The sequence below is a fragment of the Lynx rufus genome, unplaced genomic scaffold, assembly GCF_022079265.1.
Source record: "Lynx rufus isolate CCGP_SWC_20201006 ecotype Redwood Valley unplaced genomic scaffold, mLynRuf1.p SCAF_27, whole genome shotgun sequence".
Classification (NCBI taxonomy): Eukaryota; Metazoa; Chordata; class Mammalia; order Carnivora; family Felidae; genus Lynx; species Lynx rufus.
Window position 1 is genome coordinate 10,789,184 of NW_025814842.1, and position 22,504 is coordinate 10,811,687.

Below are 22,504 nucleotides of genomic sequence, written 5' to 3' on the forward strand. Positions count from 1 at the left end.
TGTGGAGCCTGCTTGAGGTTCTTCTCTCTCTCTCTCTCTCCCTCTGCCACTCTCTTCTGCTTTTGTGCTTGCTCTCTCTCTAAAAAAAAAAAAAAAAAAAATCCATTTTCCTCTCTGTTCTATGGTTTTTCCATAGTGTGTAGCTATTTTTTAAATTTTAATTTAAATATAGTAACAGTTAACATACAATATAGCGATTCAACACTTCATACAGCACCCAGTGCTCATCACTACAGGTGCCCTCCTTAATCCCCACCCACCTCCACCCCTGGCAACCATCAGTGTGTTCTCTATGGTTAAGCATCTTTCTTGCGGGCGCCCAGGTGGCTCACTTGGTTAAGCATCCTACTCTTGATTTGGGCTCAGGTCACGATCTCACAGTTAGTGGGTCGAGCCCTGTGACGGGCTCTGCACTGACATTGCAGAGCCTGCTTGGGATTCTCTCTCTGCCCCTCCCCTACTCACTCGTACTCTCTCCCAAAATAAATAAATAAACATTTTTTTTAAAAGAAGAGTCTGTTCCTTGATTTATCACTCTTTTTTCCTGTGTTCATCTGTTTTGGTTCTTTTTTTTTTTTTTTTTTAATTTTTTTTAATGTTTTATTTATTTTTGAGACAGAGAAAGACAGAGCATGAGCAGGGGAGGGGCAGAGAGAGAGGGAAACACAGAATCCGAAGCAGGCTCCAGGCTCTGAGCTGTCAACACAGAGCCCGACGCGGGGCTCGAACTCACAAACCGCAAGATCATGACCTGAGCCGAAGTCGGACACCCAACCGACTGAGCCACCCAGGCGTCCCTTTCTGTTTTGGTTCTTAAGGTTTTGTTTGTTAAATTTCACATATGAGTGGAAACTTAAGGTTTTCATCTTTCTCTGTGGCTTATTTTGCTTAGCATTATACACTCCGGCTCCCACCATGTTGTTGCAAATGGCAAGAGTTCATTCCTTTTGATAGCTGGATAGTACTCCATTGTAGCTATATTCCACGTATTCTTTTTTTTTTTTTAACGTTTATATATTTTTGAGAGAGAGAGAATGCAAACAGGGGAGGGGCAGAGAGAGGCAGAGGATTCGAAGCAGGCTGCACGCTGATAGCAGAGAGCCCAATGTGGAGTTCGAACTCAGGAACCACGAGATCATGACCTGAGCTCAAGTCGGATGCTTAACTGACTGAGCCACCAGGAGCCCTCCACATATTCTTTATCCATTCAGCAGTCGATGGGCATGTGGGCTGTTTCATAATTTGGCTGCTGTAAGTCATGCAGCAGCAAACATAGTGGTGCATGTATCCCTTTGAATTAGTGTTCTTATATTTTTTTGGGAGATAGATACCCAGTATGTAGATCATAGTGGAAGAAGTGTGTAGGGTTTGGAAAAAAATTTTTTTAGTGTTTATTGATTTTTGAGAGAGTGTGAGCAGGGGAGGGGCATAGAGGGAGACAGAGGATCTGAAGCGGGCTCTGTGCTGACAGCAGCAAGCCCGACATGGGGCTCGAACTCACAAACTGTGAGATAATGACTGGAGCCGAAGTCAGACGCTCAGCTGATTGAGCCACCCAGGTGCCCCAGAAGTGTGTAGTTTTAATGTCCACATACTTACGGACTTTCCAATATCTTTCTGTTACTGATTTTCAGTTCACTTCTGTTTAAACTTTGTTAAGGTGGGCTGAGAGTCGTCTAGGTCTGTTAGCCTTACTGCTATTTCTGACTGCTCCCCTTCCGTCAGGGATACAGTTCTGAGATCTCCAGCTGCCTCCTGATCTGTTTCTCCTTTCATGCTTTCTGAGGGGGCTTTTGTTAGGTGCCAGGATCATCACTAGAAGCTCCTTCCTTGGGGCTCCTTTCCAGGCAACCCCCTTCCAGTGGTAACCCTTCTTCTGACCTGTAAGAACTTGGATTAGTTTTGTCTGGTTCTGTATTTCACATAAATGGAATCCTTTTGCACATACTGTTGTTTTAGGGTTCTTAAATAAAACCTAAAATTTGTGAGCCATGTTGTTGGGTATGCTTATAGATCACTTATTTGCATTGCTGCATTGTATTTCTAAAATGCTTTCTTTTTAAATAAAATATTGAAATGTACACACATAACGTACATCTGCCAAGATTTATAGTCTTTACTATTTCATCATTTTCCTCCCCACCCCCCAAAACACACCAGTATATAACATGTTAATATGTGTCCCAAATTTCCATTTCTTTTTTTTTTTTTAATGTTTATTTCTTTTTTATTTTAAAAAAAAATTTTTTTTTTCAACGTTTATTTATTTTTGGGACAGAGAGAGACAGAGCATGAACGGGGGAGGGGCAGAGAGAGAGGGAGACACAGAATCGGAAACAGGCTCCAGGCTCTGAGCCATCAGCCCAGAGCCCGACGCGGGGCTCGAACTCCCGGACCGCGAGATCGTGACCTGGCTGAAGTCGGACGCTTAACCGACTGCGCCACCCAGGCGCCCCATAATGTTTATTTCTTTATTTCGAGAGAGTAAGCCAGTGCGCGTGCAACAAGAAGGGGGAGGGGCAGAGAGAGGAGAGCGAGAATCCCAAGCAAGCTCCGTGCTGTCAGCACAGAGCCCAGCACGGGGCTTGATCTCAGGAACCGTTAGATCATGACCTGAGAGCCACCCAGGTGCCCTTCTGCTTTCTTTTCTATTCTTCTGAGTTAACCATTTTCTTGAAGTTGAAGGTTGTCCTTACGAATAAAGATTTTATGCCTTTACTACATACCTGTTCCCACGAAAGTGTCTGTGTGAGCATGCATTTTACACATAGTATTTTCTTAGTTTTTTAAGTTTGACACAGATGGTGTCGTACTGTATATATTGGTACGTACATGTTCTTGTGTGTCCCTCATTCAGTGTGAGTTTTTGAGATTTACTTGTCACCTAGAGATTTAATAGTATTGTTGTGATAGTACATTGTGTAATTATGCTGTAGTTCATTCTTTCACATACGTGTTTTCTTCCATAATTTTTGGCTAGGACAAAAAAAAAAAAAAATAGGCTAGGACATATCTCTGTGTACTTACCAGTCTTTCCCCAGGATAGTGGTGTTCAGGTGTGAGCAGTAGGAATGTTTGATTTCATGCTGGGTAGTCACAACTAGCGTTTTGAGTGTGAGGGTGAAGTAGGCTGCGTATTTTACAATGAAGAAAACCCAAATATGTGCTGTTAAAACATGCAGAGCTAAAATGCAACCAACTTCATAGGTGATGTGAAGGTATAGTGATCTGTGAAGTCATACTGGGCAAATCGGAACCACCCAAAATCCAGCTTAGCAATATTGATTTGAGGCCGAAAAAGAAAAAAGTAACAGGTATACAAAGTTAGACTACATGATATGGATAGTTATAATTCAGTGAGTTGATATAGTGGTCATTAATTCATACATACCTTACATTATAGCTCAAAATTAAAATAAAAATAAAGAATTGACACAACTGTAATAAATTTTTAGATCTACATTCATGTGGGAGATTCCAACAAGTGGCTATTGATAACTGAGACATCATGTGCCAACGAATACTTATTATAGATGATAAATAGAATATTTGCATTCTACAGTTTGGAAAGATAAGCCAATTGATATACACATATAGAATTCACCCAGCAGATAAATTTACAAAGTGTGGATCTTTTACAAAAATGGATTTGTTCACAGATAATCTTGTGATTCACAGATCACAGATAATCTTAAATTCTCTGTACATAATATAATTAGTAAAATTAGAAATCCAGAGTAAACAGGTTATTTAAAAGATAGAAATCCTATACATTGAAAATCCTACAAAAATGTACTTTGTGTTAAAGAGGACCTTACTTTTAAAATCTTGGAACAGAACAGAGCATTACTGAGAATACTACAAAAGCAAACTTGTGAAAAAACAGCTAAAGCTATGCTTACAGGTCAGGCAGCAACCTTAGTTATGATTTAATTATTTTCTGTGTATTTTTTACCCAGGAACACTTGACTGGGAAGCAGTGAATCTGGCATTTGAATTCAAGTCTCTTTCATTCAGCCTCTTGCTCTTAGTTGAAATTCCAAATACAGTTTGTGCATTTTCTAGGAAATTGTTTCTTTGCTTAGTTTGGTGCTTTGTGAAGCTGCTCCTTCGTTAGCGACACCTTTCAAAAGTCTTAGGGTACTATCCAGTTCATACTCAGAGATAGTGAAGTGGTTTGTATTCATTTTAATACACGAACCCTATTTTAAGTAGCCATTAAAAATACAATGTTTTGTTCTCTGTTTTAGATTGATTACTCTCATCACTAACAAGCTTGTTCCTCTGTGTAATATATCATCAAAATGTTTATAGCATTATGTGAATGTTTAGTTAACTCAGAATACTTCCTACATTTATAATTGGAAAGAACAGTGTGAAGTTGTTAGAATCCTATGGGCCTGTAGGAAAGACGGAATTCTGAGTTAATAACTTAGCTTGTCATGTTTCTGTTGCAGTGGACATTCAAGCTTACTGGTATTTTAATTACGTGATTCTAGAGATTCTAAGGAAGATATAACAATTTGATTCTGCAGTTTTCTTCAGCATGACAAAAGATTAAGCAAATACTTGTAAAGGAAGGAAGAAATACACCTTATAAGATAAACCTGCACTTAAAACCTGTATGAAGTATAAAAGTTGCAGTTTGCTGTTACAAACCAACCTTGTACTGTTTAGACAAACCCATGTCTGCCATTTGAGACCTGTCATTCCCATTCGATCCATATGTCTGGTCATTTTCAAAATTACTTTGGACTGTCTATATAACAAATTTATCTGAGCACACCTTTTCCATTCAGTAAGACCATAAGCTGATGCCACTCGTTTTGTCATTTTTTTTTTTCATTTTGCCTTTTTTTTGTTGTTGTTCATGAAAAGGCTGTATTATTCCATCTCACTCACCCAAATTCGTTTGCTAAAGTGACCCAAAATACATTTTTGGGATTACTTTTGAAGTATTATCTTTGTATTCCAAAGCAGGCCCTTCCGAAACTGATGATGTTGATGACAAACTCCCCCTTTCGAAGTCTTTACAAGGTATAACCTCTTCACTTCTGTTTTCCCACATACTGTTCTCATGTTATGTTCTTTATATTGCACAGACTGTGTTTTAGTATTTTATCTGTATTGTTACTTTTCTAAATGGAAAAGGAAAAAAATGTATTGGCCTTTTTTTTAAACATAAATGAACTTCACAAGCAACAATTTTTCAAAACCAATTTTCCCTTTTGTGAATCTAGTAATGAATCTCGAAATGGGTACATGACACACTTTCATATTTAAGGTAAAGTACACATTTATACCTTATATCAGAATAGTCAGAAATAAGGTTTTTATTGTGTAGTTAGGAATGTAAATATCGATAAGGTCATGTTGATTCTTAGTTTTTAGAAAGATTGTGAAATGCCACTTTGTAAATGAATCCCAAAGTTTGCTACTTGAATACTTTTCTGGGAATTGTTGTATAGAGTGCCCTAACTTGATGATCATAGGCTATTTGCGATGGCTTTTATTTATCTGTTCTTTGGGTGGGATTTCTTTCCTTTTTTTTTTTTTTTTTTGGTTTTATGTCAATGTAATTGCTTATTTCAGATTTAAAAAAAAAAATAAAAAACAAAAGCAAAACCAGAAAGGACACGTAGAATCATTGTTGACCTGCCCTCTTGTAGTATAGGGTGGAACGACCACCTTAACTCCTTATCCTTTAACCACCCTGCATTTTTAAATGCTGCTCTCTGCTCCATTATCCTTTGACCTTACACCTTAGTTTTCTTTGACTTTACCGTCAGAGAACCCAGGGCTCCTTGCATTCAGATGTTAACAACGTTAAAGGGGTGGAGGTTGGGACTGTGTTGAGAAAGCATAGTTGAAAAGTTAATTAAAGAATAATTTGTGGCTCTAGATTTGTAGATTAGCCTAGCATTTTGAGCTCAGGTGAGTTTTTATACTATGGAGTAAGTGGAAAAGACTCCTAAGTAATTATGGCATCAGAAAGCTAGGCATTTAAAAACCCAAAGTATTTGACCTTAGTATGGCATTTGAAATTAAAAAATACTGGACACTGGCAGTTTTTGAAAGTGTAATCGATGCTCTCTAAAAATCAAGGTAAAATATACTTAAAACCTATGTTTTTAAGTATCAGCTCAGCTATCAGTGGATGACAAAATAGATTGGATTTTCCTTCCCCTGTGTGGTTTCTCCTTACTCCTAGGTACTATGTTTTATTAATACATGAAGGCAGTGATTTTCAGCCTTTTCCGTATTCGTAGCTCAGACATTTCAGGACAGAGGATGACTATTCTGGGGGGCAGTTCGGGCAATTAATCCTAAGTGGCCCTCCAATGTTGTGGATTACTTCTTTCCTATTTATGAGTAAGACTTCTGCTCTGTAGGATGAGCCTGTTTACCTGTGACTGCCTAACCTGACACATTGCTTTATGTTCCAGTTTTTAGAAGCAGGCAGATTATATTACCTGAATTAAAATGCTTTTGAGACTAAAGGTAGTGTCTTAAATTTTAACTTCCGAGTTTCCTTTTAGTACAACTTTGATTAAATGATGGGGATTTAGTTTCCATAGCTTCCGACATTGTTAAAATGGAAAGCAGGAAACATTTTGTAGCAAAACCAGAACTTGTTTGTCTAGACTAAGTAGAGGCTGTGAGCAAAGATTTGTGTTTTTGTGTGTGCGTCATTGACAGATGAGCATGGTACCTTGAACCATAATTGTTCTAGATCTCAAATTCCAACATCTACCAGTAATTATATTGTATAGTTACAGTAAATAATATTAAATCCCCAAAGTTACTTAGGTTTGCTTTATCTATCTATGTTTTAAAATAATTTTTTGTGCTTTCAAATAGAAGTGTTACATGTTTTTCTGAATTAGATCACATTGTTGTAATTACGAAAGACTTAATCAGTCTGTATATGTTGTATGATAAGTCTTAAATTATTTGCACTGTTACCTAGTTTCTCTTCTTCCAATGTAAGTTTTTACTGGTTTAGTATATGTGGTTTATTTTCTCTTTAGGAAGCCATCATTCTTCCGAGGGCAATGAAGGAACAGAAATGGAAGTACCAGCCGAAGGTTAGAAATGAAGGGATTTTTAATTTTCTATATTTGTATTGCTTGCTCTCTATTATAGAGAATATTACCCTTCAAGCACCTTATTGGGAACCAAAAAGATGATTGTTTTGGTATGCCTTCTTAGCCAACAGGTTTACTGTTTTAGTCCTAAGATGTAATATACATCTTTTACTGTATTGAATAATAAAGCATATAGGGATGAAAACATAAGCGGTAAGTAAAACTCTTCATGCTGCAAAATGCTGCCCTTTTTCCTGGTCGTCTTGTGCCATATTAAGAATCTCTTAGGAAAGAGTGACTTCAATGTTTTAGACTTAAAAATATGACTGGCTTCTGTCGATATTTCATTCTTAAACATATTATTTAATGGTACCGTTTTTTTAAGTAGGGTAGTATTTCCACATAGGATTAATAGAGGAGGGATTTTCTCTCTGCTTATTTTTGTACCCACAATTACCCTGGGGAACTCCTTTGTCTGTTTACCAGCCAGTCCTCCTTTGATCGTAGCATTAAGTGAAAATTTAACTGTGGTACAGCTTTTTAAATTCTTGCAACCTTGAGTTGAAACTGTTATCATGCAGAATGACTTCCTATTTCTAAGCAGTTTATATAGCTCCAAAAGAATTCTTAGAGCTTTCTCCCAAGGAAAATGACAGGTGTGAGGTACCTGAATTTTGTTTTAGTATTATTATTTCTCTCATAAACTGGTCATGTTATGTCTTTTTTTTTTTTTTTCCTGGAATAAAAAGGGAGGCTATTCTGTAAATTTTTATTCCTTATATTTGCTTTTTTATTTAACTTTTTTAAATCATTCATGAATTTCCACCTGAGTAGAGGGAGATCTCAAGATCCCTGGAATGTTGACTAAGCTTTCCAAATTCAATTTTAGAATTAGCGTTTCTAACTGAGAAACATTTCTTGCAGAGATACCGAGATGCTCATTTTCAACAATATTTTACATTTCTTTTTGAGATCTTTTTATAGAAAATTATGTGGATGAATTTTTTTCTGTTTTACCAGGTGGAGGTAACTAGATGTTTCCTTTGTAACAAAATCTCTGTTTTAGATGTGCGGTATATTTGCAACAGTGAAATACCTGTGTACAGGACACAGATGGTACACGGCTTCTTCAGGCAGTCTGCCTTGCTTCATCGTCCACAATTTGGTCATTAGATATTAGGCTTTGAAATACTTGATGTTTGAGATTTTTATTGTCACATTGCACTATGAGCAGAGTTGAGTCATACCTGGGTTCTGGTCTTTATTCCTTTACTAACAAGTAAACATAATCTTTGGCAAATCAATTAATCTCTCAACCTTTGCAAAATGAAAAGAGAGTTGATGGTGATGCTCTCTAGCTGAGCTTTCTAGCACTAACATTCTGATGTACATTTGTTTTGTGTAGTAACAACTATAAATAAAGTATCTAAGTTTTAAAAGGATGTTGCATATATAAAGGTAGGGGATAGAGCCCTGTATGCATTTGTCCTAGTCATTGGCTTGGTAGGAGGGTCCCCAAAGCAAAAGATTGATTATGGTTTTATTTAACAATATAAACCCCTCCTAGGACTTCTGAAACAAGAGGGGAAGTAGCAAACAGAAGAGAAAAAAAGCCTTTGGTTTTATCCCAGCATCTTCTAGTTCCAGCAGGAAAGCAATAGGGATGCCATTATAATCTCCTTCCTCTAAAATCTGAGTGTTTTGAGTCCATTGATGCAGGTAACTTGGTATTATCAAATAGTGTTCCAGAGTTTTCCTATTTTCTGTTTTCTCTCCTCCCTGTTTACGATGAAAAGGGTCAGATATTTTAACCTAACAAATACGAGATGAATTCAAATGCCAGTAAAATTTCATACAGTAGGCTGCTTTTTGAGTAACAAATGAGTAAAATGTTGGAACATATAGAAAGTGCTTTATAACGAATGTCATTTTAGAATTTTATTTTTTTCAAGATTCTACTCAGCATGTCCCTTCAGAAACAAGTGAGGACCCTGAAGTTGAGGTGACTATTGAAGGTTAGTTGTCTCAAAGCCTTGATTCCAAAAGTTCACTTCTGGTCATAAACCTATTTGTCACATTCACATGGCTAAGTGTGCATCTCATTCATTCTTCAAGGTAGCTTGTGAAGAGAAGTGCAGCATCTCTGTGTATGTGTGAGCAAAGCAGCCCGCTTCCCCGCAGCGTGGCCGGGCCTTTGAGAGTGGTAGACAACACAGGAGGCCGCAGGCGCGAGCGGTGGCCCGCACGTGGACCAAGCTATGCTTTTCTACCCCCAGGACCCGAAAATAGACAAACGAGAACCATGACCAGACCTGATGGTGCTCGCGAACAGATTTTATCACCTTGGTTGAGTTGTGATAGGAGAGAGCAAGCTAGTAAACCAGTGAGGTGGAAGGGAAGGTGTGGACACTTAGTTACTCCTTCACATTTGCCCCTAGAATACTGTCGAAGGCTAACACACAATCTGTCTTTAAAAACTGTTTTTGAAGCCATACCGATAAATACATTCTCAGGTAATACCTGTAACTAACGGGGCTTCAAACCTGGTTTTTCTGCCAAGGTAATGCATGAATGAAGATGAGCCAGAATGATTTATAAATTCAGCTAATAGAATTAACAGTCTCACTTTTCATATTTCACAATTACCAAATGCACAGTGATATTTTTCCTTCTCAGTTAATGTCTCATACCACTCCTCTAAGAGGCCCGCCCCCCCCCCCACCAGGAGTAGCTCTTCCCTAAGGTAAAATATGGAAACACTACAATAAATTGCACTGTGTCAAGTTTTCTTTACCCCCTGCCTTGTTTTAAAGTCCCCAAACTCAGGGGTAGATGTCAGTTTATTGTATATACATGTAAAAGTAATTTTGTGTATAAGTACACATGTATGTGTATATTTAGTTTCACAAAAATATATGTGTTTGCAGCATGCAGCATTATAATGAATATTTGAAATACACCTACATCATATTTCCAAAGAATCCCTCCTCCCCTGCCCCATCTTGGTGTTCCAGTTTTGGGGAGTTTTTTTTTTTTTTAAACTGCTGCCTAACCTTTCTTAGTTTGATTTCTTTCTTTCTTTCTTTCTTTCTCTCTCTCTCTCTCTCTGTCTCTCTGTCTCTCTGTCTCTTTCTCTGTCTCTCTCTCTTAATAACCTGTCTCCTGTTGTCATTTGGTTATTTATCGTGTCTGGCTGTTTCATACTGCTCAAAATGTCTGTCTTCATTGCTTCTAAGATATAAATTGATGATTCTCATGAGTATTTATTTCATACTTCATTTGTTAATCTCAATTTCATATACATATTTCTTTTATTAATATAATTTTACTAACGTAAAAGCAATTTTGAATTGTTTGTAGTCAGCATTAAATAATTGAATTTAATTGCTTTTTAGTTAGAAGTCTCATTAATTTTCAGAGAAGAACATCTTACGAACATATAAATATTCTACACACTCAGACCTTTGTCCTTTCTGTAGAGAATAAGAGAAATAGATGATTATTAAAATTATTAGAATAAAACTTTTAAATAGGACCAGTAACCCATTAGATTTATGAATCCTTAAAGCAGATACAGACTATATTAAAATTGTTTGGAAAATAAATGCTTGCTTTTATAGCAAGAGACCTTTAAAGACAATCATGGAGTAAACGGCTTGTGAGCCTAACGCATGTCAGTCTCTTCAATCCTAACTCTTTGGAGGGAGAGATAAATCTTGGTTCTTTGAAACTAAGACCTACGCCAGAAGTTAGATTTGCCATCCAGATTTATTAACGAGTAATAGCGTTTCTTTACTCTGTTCGGAAGACCAGTGAAATGCCAGAGGACCGTGCAGAGTAATTGCTTTTCAGGCTGTCCTTTTCCACGGCATATACATTCAGGCACATGATATGTATCAGCCTTAATTAAATTGATAATTAACTTTTCGTCCATACATTAAGGAAGGTAAACTCTAAGTGTGATATTAACAAGGAAGGTCAAATGAGAACTTACATACACATCTGTTTGATAAGCATATTGTATATTTTTTCTGGAAAGATGACTGCGAACCGGTGGATACTAGTTAAATATCGTTAGAAGATAAAATGTAGTGTGTAGAAAAGTGCACGGGCATGGAAATAGTGCGGTTGGTTTTTTGTTTGGTTTGCTTTGAAGTAAGTGACCTGAAAAAAAGACCCCTACTGTAGTAAGTTTTGAGGTTGGAAAATCCCTGCCTTTCATGAACAAAGCAAGTTGGAAAGGAAAAGTGTATCTAGAGACTGGTGTTAGTTTTGTTTTGGAAAATTCTGTGCTTTAGAGCAAATAAATGAAGGTAATCCTACTTGCCTGGGGATAACTTTGATTTTCTCCCATTGTGTCTTTTTGCGCTTCCCAAATAGTTTCTAGGAAAGAAAAAAAAAAAAAAAAAAGAACTTGCCATCAAGTAAGTTTGTTAGATTTTCCATCGCACTTTATTGTTGATCTCTGTTTTTGAAATTATGTAGGGATAACGAAGAGGCCCATTTGGCATTACCGCAGATGCTGACCTAGGATCACAGCCCTGCCCATCGCTGGCGGTGTGCTGCTACTCGTGCACCCCCGTTTGTCCCGGAAGTCAGTGTACGCATCCCGGCTTGTATGGCTTCGGTCTGGGAAACAGCCTTCCAAATAATGTGACCAAGCCTGCCTTCATTTAGCCAACATCATGCCCACATTTTGGGGGGACCAGACTGCTGACAGGTCTTTGCTAAGTGTAGAGAAAATCGTATTTCAGAATTGTTGGGTTTAGCATGTTAATAAAGGAAAGTTCTTTTGCCTCAAAAGAGAGGTTTCCTTATCATACACTCGTCTCAGGGCATCGGTCGCCAAACCTGAGCCATTCACACATGTGCGTTCTGCTGTGCCCTCACCTCCTGTTCGTGTCTTACCCTCGTTTTTTCTTTAAGGTGATTGTAAAGAGATTCACTTAGAAATTAATCCTTCATCTTCTTCAGTAAAACTGTGTTTGAAATACTCAATTTTATTTCTCATGTACATGGAAACGTACACATAAATATTTCAACCCAGGAATGTAGTCCCACACGGACTGTAATTGGAGAACAGTTTTAGAGCTTCAGCAGCCGGATTACTCGTCGTCCTCTGTTGGTATCCTTTTCTGTGATATTCATGTGTAGGACCTTCGTAAATTTGGGGCTACCGCTTGTAATTAGGACTCCACTGCTCAAGTACTCATTTCGTCCTTCTGTGGCTACCAGGCGGCTTGTATGTGCCCCAGCCGCATAGGTGCCAAGGACTGAGGAGTGAACGAGATAGGCAGGTCCACCTGGAGGGTTCTGGGCGAGACGGTCTGTCCTTCACTTTGAAGATGCAACGCTGCTTTGTGCTCCTTTGTGAGAGACCGAGAGCAGGCCAGAGCAGAAGCCGGAAAACCGGCTTAGCAGGCTGTTGTAGGTAGCCACCCAGGGCTGGCTGGCTGTCTGGGAACAGGAAGGTGGCAGTGGAGGTAAAAGTGGGTGAATTCCGGGCGTGTCCTGAAAGCGGAGCCCCCCCGCCCCCCCGTAGGCTTTGCTGTTCGTCAGTGTTTACTTGCTGTGCTGATCGTGCAAACGTTCCTGGCACGTTCATAGCGTCTGGATGATTGAGGAGGTTAGTATTTGAAATGTTTGTGTTTTCACTTTTGTAACTGCTAAAGAGTCACTTAATGAAATTGCAGTTATTTATGTAGAGATTAGAATTTTAGAGGAGTTGGGACCTGGGTCCATGGGTGAAAACTGGTATCCATTAATTTGAAACGGGTAATGTAATTCTTAACGGCTCTGCCTAATTTCGAAGGGGATACAGTGCCTAGTTTATTTCAATTCTTAAAACATAGCTATCACATTGTATGATGAAAACATTAGCATTTGAGTATGTTGCACGTAAGAGTATCAGAAAATTTGTTTCATGTTCTATTAATGCATTCAGCTTTAAGGATGCCATAACACATTTGATCTCAGAAGTCTGTATTATCCCTAGGTGTGTTTGTAAACATGTTGCAAAAAAGAGACCGGGGGTTTCTAAATATAAGTATTGAGTCCAGGGACCGTCGCTGCCTTTTTTCAAGATGTGGTGGGTGCTTGTGTGAGTACTGGCAACATGGCGCCTAAATACTCGCGCATGGCAACCTTTTCGCATTAAAATATTTTGAAATTTATCTTACAAGCTTTTAGTATCGATGAAGTAAACCTTTTCAATTTGGGCTTGAATTTGAAGCTCCCTGAACTTATGTGTCTTTTAACACAAAAGTGGTTGCTCCCACATTATAATGTGGGAAATACCACGATAATTAGGACGCCAGCGTTCTCTCTGTGGGGCCTGGTTAGAAGATAGAGGCAAACATTTAGAGCTCTATTTGGTATTTTTCCTGCAGAGAAGTAGGTAATTTTGATCCTTTGTGGAAAGGATTTCGAGGTCAAGAATAACATTTTCTCATGCTCTTCGCAAAAGAAATTACAGGGTTTTTTGTAGCAAAGAGCGGAGAAGACCACGGGAGATACGGGCAAGTTCGTAGCTGATCTTTTGATTTTGTTCCACATGTCACATAATACAAAACACCCCAAAAGTGATTATGAAATGGGATAGTTTTTTACTAGAATGTGTGGTAATATATTTATGTGTGGTAATATATTTATTATCACAAATAATTAAATCCATCTCTCTGCATTTGTTCACGTCATTATTTCTGGCTGGAGAGAAAGAAATGAGATACCACTTTTTAATATGTTCCAATCTGTTCCCTCATTTGTCTGGTTCGAAAATATTCCCCTAGATTTGTCTTTGTTCTTTTTTTTTTGTCTTGAAGGTTAATGAGGTTGCGTTTATAAAATATGTTTATCCTATGAACTCTTTTATGGTCTAAAATAAACTGATTCAAGGGGGTTTTGACAACGCTCTTGTGCCCTTTCCCCTTGGCCTCCATTTCAAAGAGTTTGTAGTAGAGATCAATATAATAGATTGCTGGGATCGTTCATTACCACCCTCCAGCTCTCAGGTTTTTTTGGTTTTTGGTTTTTTTTGGTTTTTGGTTTTTTTTTATTCTCTTTCAGTTTTCATTTTATGTAATTCGGTTAACAATCAGCTCAAATGATGACTGTAGAAATAGTTAGGTTACATTAGCCTACAGGGACAGTCCTTTTGTTTTTAATGTCATTGCTTAATGTTTTTAAAGAAATGTTAACATGACGCATTTAAAATGCTTTGACACTTGGGTTGCCTGGCTGGCTTAGTTCTTAGAGCTTGCCACCCTTGATCTGAGGGGTCATGAGTTTGAGCCCCGTGAGGGGCATAGAGATTACTTAAAAATTAAGATAAAATGGTTTGACACTATTCATAGGTGAAACGAATGTCTTTTGTTTTACCTTACACCAACTAGCATCACAAAATATACTTAGGTTTCTAAAACGGAGTTGAAAAAGATGGGGTGGTTTTTTTCAGTATGTTTTCCCAAATGTGGCTTTTTAGGTTGAATTTAATTACTTGACAGTCTTTTATAGCCTCTTGACCATTTTTATAGCCATTTGACCACTAATCCTTGTAGTAATTAAATAAGTTCAGATGACACGGGCTAGTTTTATTTTACTAGTAGTTTGTAACTTTGAAATCTTTTATGGTAGGTTTCCTTTTGTTCTGGATTTGAACAAGGGTTTCTACAGTGGCAGTTAGCACCTGGAAGTTACAGTGTCGTAAATCGTTCATCTGATAACATTTCCCTCAAGTAGCATCCCCTAAACGTAGTCTTTCCCAGCTTGGTCTTGGTCTTTCCCAGCTCATAAATGGGTTCTGATGTGACTTGATCTGGTATTGGTGACATTGGTGACTTTTTCTCCTATTGGATAAAATAATCAGTAAATGATTTCAGGTTACTGGAATATTGGTTGGCATTAGAGGAAGAACCCAGAGTGCACGAACCAGGGGGACAGCGTCTGATTGTGCTCTCTGCTGCTGTGATGGGACCGACATACAAGTATTTTAGGTTCGGTCAAATTTCCCCTTGCACGTTAAATGTACATACCAAGGACATAAAAGTTACATGTGGCTGTCCCAGGCAACGTCGTATGTTTGGCCAGATTTGGGTTTCTTGTTGCCTCTGCGAGAGTAACGCGTTAGTCTGCTGGTGTGAGTTCCGGTTGGAATCTGATCTCGGCTGCTTTGGCGAGTGCTGTTACATGGTTACTTAGCTTTCCCTGAGCCGGTGTCTTGAACTGTCAGGCGACAGTGAGAAAGACCTAAAAGGGGACCTGTCTTACCTGCGTGGCATCTTTTGGTGACAGCCTTTAACACAGTGGCTACTTCTCCTCTACCCCATATGTAGTTTCCAGTATGGATTTCTCAGAGTGAGGTTTTTAGTAATTTATGGATGAGCTTTGAGCATAACTCTTAGTACTGTGCCACGTGACATTTTCAGGGGCTAGAGAAAAGATGACGTTGACAGCTCTTACTTTATTCCGATGTCCTTAATTCACGTACTAGCTGAAGTCCTAGCAGAGTTGAGCTGCAGACCTGTCCGTGAAGAGGTTGGCATGAACTCACGCTACAAACGTCTACAAACATCTTAAGTAGTCCACGTTCCGTACTGAAATCTCTGATTGCTCATTTCTGCTAGGTTTTGTCTTCACTCAGTCAGTATTATCTGTTTCACAGATAACGTAGCCGCCCTGTTTCATTAATTCTGTAAGTTTTGTGTTTGTTCAAAGTGTTCGACGTGTAGTATCCGCCCTCCCTGTTTATGCATGCCTGGATTTTGTGTGAGCTGGAGCATTTTTCTCTTCAAGCTATATATTTCCTCCCCTTTTTCTTATGTATTTGTATAATTGTAGGTATCTGTGTCTATCAAAATCTTTTCCTTGAAAGGCTTCAAAGAAACTGTAATCCTAGGAACCGAGAGGAGTTAGGGGAGAAGGGAGATTTATGAGGATGTGATTTGAAGAGAGCAAACGAAAGAAAATGAAGTAAGGCCAAGGAAAGTGAGGAATGTTCACCTGAGCACATCACCCAAGAGTAGGGAACCTGCAGGTGTGCCTGGGAAGGAATAGGCCGAGAGGGACCCTACTGATGGCTGCTGCTACGCGCGCGTGTAAAGCCCCCTCCCCCCATCCTTTTGAATGTTGAGTATTGAGCAGACGGTGGCCCTAACTCATTTAGACTGTTCCTCCAGTGATGACGGTTTTCTTTTTCAAGATGATGATTACTCTCCACCTACCAAGAGACCAAAGAGCAGCGAGCCGCCCCAGCCACCAGTCACAGAGCCTGCCAATGCTGGGAAGCGGAAAGTGAGGGAGTTCAACTTCGGTAGGTTCTGGGTCAAATACAGGCCCCTTTGCTCTCTGTCCTTCCAAATGCTTTCTGTTCCTGATCAGAGTTCTAGCCTTTCTTTTTGGGGGGAAGGGGGTTGCTTTAAAATGTACAGTTAAAACATTGAACGTCTCCCTTTTTTAAATAGCATTTTAGTATTTTAATTTGTCATAGTCCTAAATACCAGATTTAAATTGAATTTATATAGATAGTAGTAAGTTTACATGGCACTCTAGTTTAGGTTGCAACTGTACGTAGATACTTATTTCCACACAACTTAGACATGTTTTAGAAGGTTTGCTGAACGACCTTGGAGCCCTCCCTCTTTTCTGCCTCCACCGTACAGTGTTGAATTGGACTGGTCTTTTCTGTCCTGCTTTTCGGAAATTATCAGGCTAAAAAGAGGTATTCAGTAAGAAGTGTTTCAAAAATAAACTGTAAACCATCTCTTAAAATCTCTTATTGGACCAATTCTAAGAACCACAAAAAAGGGAAAAGTTCTTAAGAAAGCAGTAAAATTATATAGATGGAGTTGGATTATTAGCAATTAGGACTGGAGTTACCTGGCCACCTCATTCGGTGCATTGTGTGACACTGGATTTCAGGGTTGTGAGTTCGAGTCCCACGTTGGCCGTAGAGATTATGTAATAAAAAATTAGGGGAGGTGCTTGGGTGGCTCAGTCAGTTAAGTGTTCAACTTCGGCTCAGGTCATGATCTCGCGGTTTGTGGGTTTGAGTCCCACGTCGGGCTCTATGCTGACAGCTCAGAGCCTGGAGCCTCCTTCAGATTCGGTGTCTCCCCTGCTCTCTGCCCCTCCCCCGCACTCTGTCTCTGTGTCTGTCTCTCTCTCTCAAAATAAATAAATAAAGGTTGGGGGAAAATTTAGAAAAAAATTAATTTGAACGTATGATGTAGAAAATAAGTCATTAGGTGTTGGGTCATCTGAACACAGCAGTGCCCCCAACGGGGATTCCTCATTGAGATGTAACTGTGACTTCCAATTTTTCAGAGAAGTGGAATGCTCGAATTACTGATCTCCGTAAACAAGTGGAAGAGTTGTTTGAAAGAAAATATGGTAAGTCTGAACTCAAAAATTCTTGAGTAGTTTGTTGAAAAGCATTTTAATAATGGGGTTACTTTTCAACCAGTCCGTGTACGAAAGGCCGCTTCTCCCAGTGAAGTGTGCCTTACTTGCATATGTGTCCGTCGCAAGGTCATGGGTAGGGTCCGTCCAGATGTTACAGACCTTGTCACTAGGAAGCCTAGGGAAAGTTTTGTTTCTGTGGTTATCAGTTAGCATTTCCTGTAATCCTTCTGCTTGCGCGTTTGGGAGTTCACGTACATATTTGTTGCACCCTGGACAGCTAATTGAAGATAAAATTCTTCAGTCATAGTCTTTCTTAATCCACTGTGTTAAGTCCAGTATTCAACTAGATGTCCTTATTTGCTCCACTATTGATGCATAATTGTTTAAGTTAGGTCTCACATTCTCCTCTTCTTTTCGTATTCTATCCTCCATCTATCTTTAGTGACCAACCAGTGTTATTACTGGTCGGCATATATTAAATTCTCACCTAAAAATAGCAACCATCGCTGGGGAGTATCAGCTGTTTCGCTGTGTTTTTATTTGGAGGATTCTTTACTTTGCAGTTCACTGACAGTCTTTAAATGGGTCAATATATTGAATTTTTTAACTTGAAAATCCTATTTTTAGGGTGCTCTCCGGTATCACTGAATTGCTTCGGGTGAATTTCTTACATGATAAACTACACTGACATTATTGACTTTACTAAACTTGAAATAATAGCTCCTGTATCCTTTTCATGGATGACAGCTGACCTGTCAGCGAAGATTTAGAATGAGAGGAAATTCAGTAGCAAATTCAGTCACTTGCCCTTAATGCATTCACTTATTTTCTCCAGGTTCTCTTAGTAGTTCTCCCTCTCCAGAAGCCGTAGCTTTTTGCCTGTGGTTTTAATCGACCCACTTCAGAGCAGAGACTCCCCTAATTCGCTCTACATTAAGCACTGTCCCGTGCTGCTAAGGTCCCGGGCCCTGGGACAGAAGGCTTGGCCGTTCCCCTTCATCCTCTCCGAGCCTTGCTGTCCTCTCCTGTGAAACGGTCAGGAGAGCGTAGATGTGCTGGGAAGATGTGACGAGACAGACAGCGTAGTGGGTGTAAAGTGCTTCCTGTAAGTGGTGTGTAAGTACACAGAAGGTGCTCGCTGTTTATAGCTGTGTTATTATAGACTTAACGCAGTCCTGTTTCGAGGAAGAAGAATTTACTGTCATAACAGTTTTATAAATCTCACAAAGAGAAGCACAAATTATGTTTTTGCTTTTGTTGTGATGGTGATTCATTTCATTAGTTTGCATATGAGAAAATAATGCTTACCAACCATTATGAGATGAGAGGCACGGTATTCACATTTTACAATTTGAAACAGTTTTAATGGTAATCGCCCCAAGGAAAGATATTTTCCTTGTTCTGTGGGAACAGGATTTTCGGGTGCACGGTGTAAACAAAGGATATTAACCGTGACTCCGTATTAACGTGTACCGTGGTGAATGTGAAACTCAAGTACAAGTATTAATGTTCAGCAAACAGACGAATTTCACATAAATTACTAGGAAAAAAGAGCAGCTGTTCTGCTGAGGGGGATTCCTGCGGGAGGAGAAGGAAGAAAGGGAGTGCACAGGAGTCATTTTCCTTTGGGGACTTGGAGACTTTTCGCCGCGTCCTTAGCGGCTCTGCTGTTCTTACGGCGCACACTCTCTAGAAGACTTTTTCTGTGACTCCGCTGTGTTTGTGAACGAAGTAGAAGCCTTTGTGAGAAGAGCGATGCGTGTCTGCTCTGCACTCATAGGACACTTGGCGTTTGTTTGACTCTGTATCAAAAGGTTTAGCTGTGAAAGTTTTAATACTGTCGACCAATGTGCCTGTGTTGTGGATGAGCTCACCTGATGCTTTTCTAAATCTTTTTATTCTGGAAATTTCCAAACAAAAAGAATGTAAATGATGTTAAGACCCTCTAAGTATCCACCACCCAGATTCAACAGCCTTTATTTAACATTCCAGTATTTTCCTTCTTGTCCGCTCTCTCCTGTTCCATCTCTTTCTGATGCAAGCCTGTTTTAATATTTTAAACCTGCGGTGTCCCGGACATTATGTCATTTTAGCTCTAACAAGTCTATATTTCAAAATGGGGAATTGAGGGGGTGCCTGGCTGGCTCATTCAGTAGAGCGCACCATTCTTGATCTTGGGATCGTGAGTTCGAGCCCCACCTTGGTCATAAAGCTTACTTGAAAAAAAAAATTTCAAAATGGGGAGTTGGGTGAGAGGAAAGCATGGTCTTAATATCAGTTCCACCATCACGCCTGGAAACGCTACCCTGCTGTTTAGAAAACCTGATCCTTTGCAGTTTGTTTGATGGAATCACCAAGGTCTTTGTCCTTCTATTTGATTCCTAAGAGTCTCCGTGCTTTTTTGACCTGTAGCTGCTATATTATTTTACCTTTGGATAAATCAATCTTGGCAGAAGCTTTCCAATTAAAAAAATCCTCTGCGTGAGTTATTTCATTAAAAACTCTTTTCTTACACTGATGTTTATTGTTGAAAATTTTTACTGTATGTGTTAGCTGATGTTTACCAACGTGTTTTTGTGGCTCATGGGTGGTTCAGGTTTCAGTAGGACATCTGGCTGCATCTACATGACTCAGAATAATCCACTATTTGATTGCGGATTGGGTTAGAGTACCGGCACCTTTGGTGTTCTTTCTCTTTTAGTTCTTTTGTACTATTTTTCTTGTGATGATTCAGTTACAGTAAGCAGAAGTAAAGATAAAGCTATAAAATGTCCAGAGCAGTACGTGTTCATTTATTCTGTTGTACAATCTGTGGTTGATCCTTGTCATTGAATGATTTTTCCTTTCTCTTTTTATCCTTAAAGCTCAAGCTATAAAAGCCAAAGGTCCTGTGACGATCCCGTACCCTCTTTTCCAGTCACACGTTGAAGATCTTTATGTAGAAGGACTTCCGGAAGGAATTCCTTTTAGGAGACCGTCTACTTATGGAATTCCTCGCCTTGAGAGGATATTACTTGCAAAGGAAAGGATTCGTTTTGTGATTAAGAAGTAAGACTCTAGACTCTCATCTTTGTTCTTTAGTGCATCTTTCTATATTGTTACCAAACATTCATCAATCTCTAGGGCTATATCTTAATTAGATTGAGCTATATATTGTTTTATTTACCACTTTTGAATGTGTCTGTGGACAAGATTTTCGTGGTCATGCCCAGAGTTGGCTCTTGGAACATGAATACCTGCCTGTACGTGATTCCCACATAGCCGTCATGTTCTTTTTCCAGTTTGCTGCTAAGTAAAGGAATCAGTATAATATAAAAAGTAATGCAGTACCAACCAATATCAGTAAAACAGTGTCTTCATTTTAGATTTGAATTTAAAAAAAATTTTTTGTAATGTTTATTTATTTCAGAGAGAGAGAGAGAGAGAGTGAGTGAGTGTGAGTTGGGGGCGGGGGATGCAGAGAGAGAAAGGGAGACACAGAATCCGAAGCAGGCTCCAGGCTCCGAGCTATCAGCACAGAGCCCAATGTGGGGCTCAGACTCCCGAGCCTTCAAGCTGTGAGATCACGACCTGAGCCCATGTCAGATGCTTAACTAACTGAGCCACCCAGGTGCCCCTAGATCTGAATTTTTAAAAGCATATGTGGAAATGCATGTAAGTTATAAAATTAAAAATAAGTGAAACCATGGAAGAATGGAAAAAAAGCCTAAGGTAGCAGAATGCTATAAATTCCCTAAGGCCTGGCATAAAGGGTCCAATAAGGAGCTCTTATAAAAGCGTCAGTGCAGCAGTTGTGATTGGGAACGTAAACGCTTGCATTTAAAACTGGCAGCCACATGACACACTCTCATAGTTTCCGCTGGGATTCTGTTAAGATTAAAGTGAAAGGTTTACAAAACTGAGGACATTTGCAACAGATTTCAGCCAATGAAGAAAGATGGAAACTTCCTGTTACATCCATGAAGCAAGTACTACATGTATTTATAAAGGGGAACGGATGGAGAATAGTTTTTCGGAAATTATAAAATATAACTGCTACAGTATAAGTTTTCACTTAAAAGGCTGGATGCTGGTTAGTCCTGTAAATTGTAAAAGTTGTATGTATGAGACATGAAAATGTTGAGTCTTTATCTAGTGACATCCGACTTAGAAGTATCAAAAATGAATAACCGTTATTTTCCGAGCCTGTAAAAATTACAGAGCGGGCTAAGCATGAGACAGAGAAAGCTATATACCTTGCCACACCTCATGATGTCCTAGTGCCCTAAGGATAAGGGAAAAAAATCACTAGGTTTTAGAGAATAAGACCAGGTTATTCATAAAGAATGAACCGTCACAGTGATGGTAAGCTTGCTTTACGCAGTAATGGATATTAACGCTGTCAAGCCATTCTCCCTGTTTTCTAAGTGCAAATGATGGGAGCCAGCCACACTTGCCAAGCATTTGTGAAAGGAAAGAGAGACTTTTTGACATGGGAGAGGTGGGGGAGCAGTTAGGATCTGCAGCAGTAAGGGACAGAAATCCTTAAGTCAGTCAACCTGATACAGTTAACGATGCTTCTCTCGCCTCATGAGGAGGTCAGAGGTAGGATGGTTAAAAGTGGTACTTGGAGCTCTCACCAGATTCTTCCTTCCTTGGGCTGATCATTTCCTTAGAGCAGCCGTGAACGGGATGCAGTAATCTAGGCCTCACATCCAGGCAGTGTATGGGGAAGAGACAGTAACTACCTGTGTTTCTCTTGGAAGGTGGCCTTATTTTCTCTGGTTGGAATTCTGTCAGGTACTTATTCTTCAACCAGGTACAGGCATGAGAAAGCAGCTGTTATGGGTTTAGACCAAGAGGTACTCCTGCCCCAGGGAGGGCCGCTGGGTTCGCTTCTTTTGGAAGACATGGCTTTCATTTTAAGTCCTTCTATTGGAAGTGAGTCTTTTTGAATTTGTGTGCATATTATAACTGATTTTGAAACTTTTTCCTGACGTAGCTTGAACTATAAACAGTAAAGTGAATAAAAGGAGTGG

General features: G+C 39.3%; 1 protein-coding gene across 7 annotated transcripts in view; it reads left to right on the forward strand.

Moving 5' to 3' along the window:
• GTF2I (general transcription factor IIi) overlaps window positions 1-22,504 on the forward strand; it is a 109,349-nt gene that overhangs the window by 54,338 nt on the left and 32,507 nt on the right. The window contains exons 10-15 of one of the 7 annotated variants that reach the window (XM_047089085.1): window positions 4,978-5,037; window positions 7,032-7,088; window positions 9,041-9,103; window positions 16,285-16,395; window positions 17,409-17,474; window positions 20,351-20,534. In XM_047089085.1, coding sequence (XP_046945041.1) covers window positions 4,978-5,037; window positions 7,032-7,088; window positions 9,041-9,103; window positions 16,285-16,395; window positions 17,409-17,474; window positions 20,351-20,534 — 541 coding nt within the window. The remainder of the gene's footprint in view (window positions 1-4,977; window positions 5,038-7,031; window positions 7,089-9,040; window positions 9,104-16,284; window positions 16,396-17,408; window positions 17,475-20,350; window positions 20,535-22,504) is intronic. The other 6 variants (XM_047089086.1, XM_047089088.1, XM_047089089.1 and 3 more) reach the window with 6 other exon arrangements.